At 50.3% G+C, this 6,026-nt stretch overlaps 1 protein-coding gene across 1 annotated transcript; it reads right to left on the bottom strand.

The window, feature by feature from the left end:
* Positions 1-227: 227 nt before the first annotated feature.
* Positions 228-3,719, bottom strand: LOC114073350 (patatin-like phospholipase domain-containing protein 7; the record flags this gene model as incomplete). Its single annotated transcript, XM_027911121.1, has 4 exons — positions 228-365; positions 1,345-1,527; positions 2,587-2,755; positions 3,656-3,719. Coding segments are annotated over 4 exons (539 nt in total), but the record flags the coding sequence as incomplete, so codon positions are not given.
* Positions 3,720-6,026: the final 2,307 nt, after the last annotated feature.

Raw genomic sequence — 6,026 nt, 5'->3', positions numbered from 1 at the left:
CCCCCAGCACATTAAGCTTCACCCCCAAACGTTGTTTGCAGCACAGGATGCCTGTTACCCTGAGGATGTGTCACAGCCCAGTGCCAGTGCAGCTCTCGGGTCTGGCAGCAACAAACCAGCACCGACTGCTCTGGGTTGGAAGGGACCTTAAAGGCCACCCAGTTCCAGCCCCCTACCAAGGGCAGGGACCATTTCCACTAGACCAAGTTGCTCCAAGCCCCACCCAGCCCAAGATAAGTCACCTACCTGGCCCCTCCACCCCCAAGCACCAGCGCGATGGCGTTCCCGGTCAGGACACGGGCCAGGCGGGAGAAGTCGGAGTGACGGTCCGGTGGCTTCTGGAACACCCGCTCATACATCTCTATCTGCAGAGGAGAGGCAGAGGACAGTCAGCCAACAACATCCTGGTAAAAGGTGCTGCAAAGATGAGGGGACTGGAGCACCTCTCCTGTGAGGGAAAGCTGGGGGAGCTGGGGCTGTTCAGCCTCGGGAAGAGAAGACTGAGGAGGGACCTCATCCATGTCCGTCAATGCCTGCAGGGAGGGGGCAGAGGATGGACCAGGCTCTGCTGGGGGGGCCCAGCAATGGCACAGGAGGAACAGGAAGAACTGATGCCCAGGAAGTTCCACCTGGACACGAGGAAGAACTTCTTCACTGTGCAGTGACTGAACAGAGACCTGAGAGGGTATGGAGTCTCCTCACTGGGGATATTCCAGAACCATCTGGGCACAATCCTGAGTGATTGCTGCAGGGGACCCTGCTTGAGCAGGGAGGTGGCACTGGATGACCCAGTGTGGTCCCTTCCAGCCTGAACCTGTATGTGATTCTGTTCCAAGTGGGAATCTGTTCCTCAAGGGAACAGAGGGTCAATGAACTACCCAAACAGTTCTCGTGATCAGATGCATCTCTTAAATCTTCCACAGCTGCTGGGAGTTATTTCCTTTGGAGCTGCTTCTTTCTTGACAAAGATTTGAAGCTCCTGGGAAGCACCCCAGGCTACCTCTGCCTTATTCTTGGCATGGCTTTGGCAAGCACAGGGATCCTCCCAACAGAAAGCACCCTGTGCCACATACAGACCTTTCAATGTGACTCTGAGATAGCATTTACTGTCTTCAGGATATCAAAAAGCCAAGTATGCATCCATAAAGAAACCATGGGCCCCTTACCCCTGTTTCCTATATTAAACTGAGGCCAAACAGATCTAAAGACAACACTGGCTGTGTAAGAGCCCGTTGCACATCAGGACATCCTGGAGCATCATTATCCCAGATCCCTTTTGATATGTGGATTGCAGGTGAAGTGAGGGACAGCAAGGGACCAGCCACCAAATCAGGAATCTCTTACCAGCTTGGGCAGACTCCTTTTGGAGAAGACTCTGCGTGGGCAGTGGAGGTGGAGGTGAGCAGAACACCAGCTCCGCATGTTGAGCCATTCCACAGTTCGGGAAGGGAGGGGCCCATCCTCCTTATGGAGCAGGATGAGCTGCTTCTGGGCTCTCACTGCAGTGTTCTCCAGCATCCTCTCCAACTACAGCAGGTTATGGACACAGAGGAATGGGGGGTCAGGTACTGACTGCTCCAGTATCAGGGTAACAGGTATGAGACACAAACCCCCCCCATTCTCACCTGAACCCACAGACAGCTCTGCACAAGAAGAACCCCCAAACATGATGGATTCAGACAACTGATTGGTCTGATTTTAGACTTCTGGCACTCCAAGATTCAAACCTAAATGCTTTGGACCCAAAGCAGGCCATGAAATGCACGTGCAGACACACACTCCTCGTGCAACGTGAGACGCTTCCCAAGCCATACCCAAGCCTACAAATGTTCAGCGTGTTTTATTCTTTCCCTTCCCAACTTTTTTTCCTCCTTGTATGTCTGATTTTGACTTTTTTGTTGTTTTAGGCAACTGCTGGCAGCTGCTGTGCCTGTGCTTCCTGCCTCCCACACCCAGGCACAAAGAACCAGCACGGAGGGATGCACATGAAGGCTTCACGTGGGACCTGTCCAGGCTCTGTGGAGTCAGACTCAGCACTTCACAGTCCTAAAAAAAACCCCCACTTGTGATTTTTAAATTTCTCGCAGAATTTATGGGCCTGGTCAAACTTGGGTAATAAAACATAAAAATAATAAAAATAGATAGTAAAGGAAAAAAAAATTGCAGCTTAAAAGCTGTAATAAAATATATTAAATTATTCACACACTGCAATTTAGATCTACTTTTTCCTGAGCACACACCATGAATTTCATCCAGGTAGAAAAGAATTTCTCTCTCTCTCTCTGCGTGGAGACCCCGCAAAGAAATTCTGGGCAGAAACTCAAAGCTTCAAATCAATTTACTTTTGATTTACCCTTGGCCAAAATGACTCTTCAGAGGAAAAGAACTTTGCTGGAAACACTCCTCCATAAAACTTGACCTTTAAGGGGCTTCTCAGGTAAGTCTTTTCCCATTCCTAGCACGCATTTCCCAGGAATATTCCATTATTTACTCTCTGCTGGGCATTAAAACCTGGGCAAACCCACGAGTGTGGGGCAGCACTCTGTGAGCTGGGCTACCAGGGGTGCAGAGAGGAGTGTTGCCCACCTCTCCCACGGTGGGCTCCTGGTCCCCCAGCCCCACGATGAGGATGCAGTCGGCCTGGCGGATGCAGCGCTGGGTCCAGGGGGTCAGGGAGCTGTCAGCCTGGTACAGCACGATGCGGTGGATGTCCTCCTGCTGGCCCAGCCAGCTGGTCAGCCTGTACTCATGGAGACTGGGACAGAGCAGGACAACACAAATGGGGTTAGCTCACCACTCCTGAGAGGAAAGAGAGGAATCTTACATGTCTTACCAACCCTGCCAGAGCTCCAGGAGGGTTTGGATGATCCTCTGGGGCACAGGGGGTGACCCTTGGGGATGGGCCTGGGCAGGGCTGAGGGTTGGACTCGATGATCCTTGTGGGTCCCTTCCAGCTCAGCCTATGCTGGGATTCTGTGAAAATCTGAAGGGCAGAGACCTGCCCTCTTGCTCAGCCAGTCTAAGGATCTTATCTGCTCCCATCTCCAGGCTCCTGCTGGCTCTGTTTCTGCAGTATTTATACCATTACACACAAACACCAGGGCAGGAGGATGCAGTGATGCCTCACTTCACTAAAGCTTCCATGGCATCCCTAAGAATGAGCACACAGTGACCACTTGGAGCAATTCAGCTTTTCCAATTTCACAAGTGATAAAGTGACAATGGAAAAAAACCCACACATGTTTGAACCAAATACTTTTCAAACATTGTTCATAGAATCAGAGAATATCCTGAACTGGAAGGGACCCACAAGAATCATCCAGTCCGGCTCCTGGCCCTGCACAGACACCCCAACAATCCCACCCTGTCCCTCAGAGCGTTGTCCAAACCCTCCTGGAGCTCTGGCAGCCTTGGGGCTGTGCCCACTGCCCTGGGGAGCCTGTTCAGTGCCAACCACCCTCTGGGGGAAGAACCTTTCCCTGAGATCCACCCTGAGCCTGCCCTGACACAGCTTCATGGCATTAATTGTCTCCAGCACTTGGATGAGAAAGCCCAAAGCATGTCAGAACACAGGGTTTTATTACCAAACTCTCTATATTTGAGACCAATAGAGAGTCTTTCTGCACTTTCCCCCAGTAACAACGAAGGCAGGTACCTGTCGAGCGCAGCAGAACCCAGTCTCTGTTTGATGTTGTCACTGGTGAGCAGCAGGGCAGGACCTGGAGGGACAAGAGAGTTTCATCTGTGAACATTTGTCATTGAGATCCTGATGAACTGTGTGGAGAAAACTGCCCAGAGAAGCTGTGGCTGCCCCACTCCTGGAAGTGTCCAAGGCCAGGTTGGACGGGGCTTGGAGCAACCTGGGCTGGTGGAAGGTGTCCCTGCCCATGGCAGGGGGTGGAATGAGAGGAGCTTTAAGGTCTCTTTCAACCCAACCCTGCCCCAAGCCCCATCCAACCTGGCTCTGGTGACAGTTCCTACAGCAGCTGCATGTTCCCAGACCCAGCAGTCAGAACACCATGGACCTTTACAACCACAGAAAGCCCAGGAACCTGGTTGCATAGAAGAGCAGCTGTTTGACATCCTGAAATACAGAGATTTTTCATCCTGCATGGAACCAACCCCCCAGGTGAACCCTCTGCAGTAGTACTGCTTCTCACTCATTACACCAAACAGGAACTCTCACCCAAAATACTCCCAGATCTGCAGGACACAGTTGAACTCCACTAGAGAAACAGGCACACACATATCTGGCAGCAGCTTTAGATCTGAGTTGAACTTTGCTGCACAGAAAGCTTCTTGCATCCACTTGACTTTAACTTTCTTATTAGCAATTCTATTATTTCAGCAGCAGCAATTTGTGCCATATGTGGTGGAGGCTGCAGAGTGACTGCAGCTAAGCAAAAAAGAAAGCAAAGAAAAGAAAACTTGAGGGAATAACTGCACACCCAAAGAAAACATTACCTGTCTCTTACTGAGAGAGAAAGTCACATTTGCAAAACACGACAGAGCAGCTGCTTTGTATTCACATTTTCATTGTGCAATCCTTCATTGTTTCATTAAGAAAAGAACTGAAATTCCTGTACCAAATGGCAAAACACTTCATTATGTGAGGGCTCTCAAGGCAAGGTTATGATGTGTTCAGTAAAAACCAGGGAACCGTGGACGAACAACACGGGAAAAGGTCACAGTTTCACACTAACATGTTCAAAAAGCAAAACCCACGAGCGCAGATTGGAACTGGCCAACCTGACCTTCAGGGCCAACTCAACTCCCAGTGCTTGATTATTCCTGCAAAGGCTTCACTCTGCTTTAACAGACTTCAGTGTTAGACTTGAAAAACCTCACAAATATGATTTTCCAGCTTGCATTTTCCAACACCCAAATAACGTTTGCTCTTTGTTACATTTAGGACGAAGGGAGAGCGAACAAAAATGGACAAAAATATCCCATAAGCAGAGACCAAAAGATAAAAGGTAAAAGTTGGTGACAAAGCACAAAAAATAGGTTGATTTAAGGGCAAAATTTAACTTTCTCATCCTCCAGTAAAGGTTCTGGAAGCTGGTTCCTAAGAAGGCAGGGAGGGAATGAGCTCAGCAGCATTTCCAGAGCAGGGCTGGTTTAACTTGCACTCCCCTCCTCCCTCTGCTGCTCCCTGACCTGTCCAACTGCAGGGAACAGCCCTGGTGCCTGGCGAGGGGGTTTATCACCTTATTTTTAACACTGGGAGATTCTCTGAGCTGATTTACCATTCACCTGACAAACAGCAGGTCCAGCACAGCTTTGAATGGCATAATGGGAGAAGAGAGAAGAAATACTGATGGCACTGCAGGTGACAAAGCCAGCAAGGGAGAGAGGGCAGGTCAGCTCTGAAAGCATCCAAGAGCAGAGTTATCATCAGTGTTCACTAATGAGCCAGATCCTCAGCAAAACAGAAATGATATGTAGACCAAATATTCTTCCAGGATATGTGACTTACAAAGCTTTCTGATGCTGGTGGAAGTTTAGCAAGCAAAGACAGACAGCCAGGAATGCCAAATGAGCTGGGGAATACAATAAAAATGTCAAGCAGGACGGACTAACACCTCTGCCTTGGCCTGTTCCCTCCCTGCCCCCGGGCACTGAGATCCAGGAGCATCAGCACGGGAGCGTGGAGTGTCCCACACTGGTGATGCATCAGAGCCCAGGCCCTAAGGGATCATCATTAAACCCAGGGGACACCATTAAACCCCATGACCTGCAGCCAGAACCCCTCTCATACAAGGTGAGAGGCAGAGTTTGTAGGGCTGGGGTGCATCTTTGTCCCAGTCAAAGGTGAGGGCAACTTCAGCCACAGGACCTTGACCAGGGACAACCCATGCCCATCAAACACCACAAGAGCCTTGGAGAGGTCTGTAGCTCGGAAATCACATTCACTCCCCTCCCTTTTGACTTGGGAAAGCAGCAGTCCACAGAGCAGGACACAAACAAGGGTGCCCAGGCAGATCCTGGATGTGCCAGCTCAGAAGGAGCCTGCCCAGCATCCC

This window comes from Empidonax traillii, unplaced genomic scaffold (assembly GCF_003031625.1).
Source record: "Empidonax traillii isolate 1590-97213 ecotype Southwest subspecies unplaced genomic scaffold, ASM303162v1 scaffold6153:size6455, whole genome shotgun sequence".
NCBI lineage: Eukaryota > Metazoa > Chordata > Aves > Passeriformes > Tyrannidae > Empidonax > Empidonax traillii.
The sequence above is the reverse complement of the archived record's forward strand: the minus strand, read 5'-3'. Positions and strand labels throughout refer to the sequence as shown.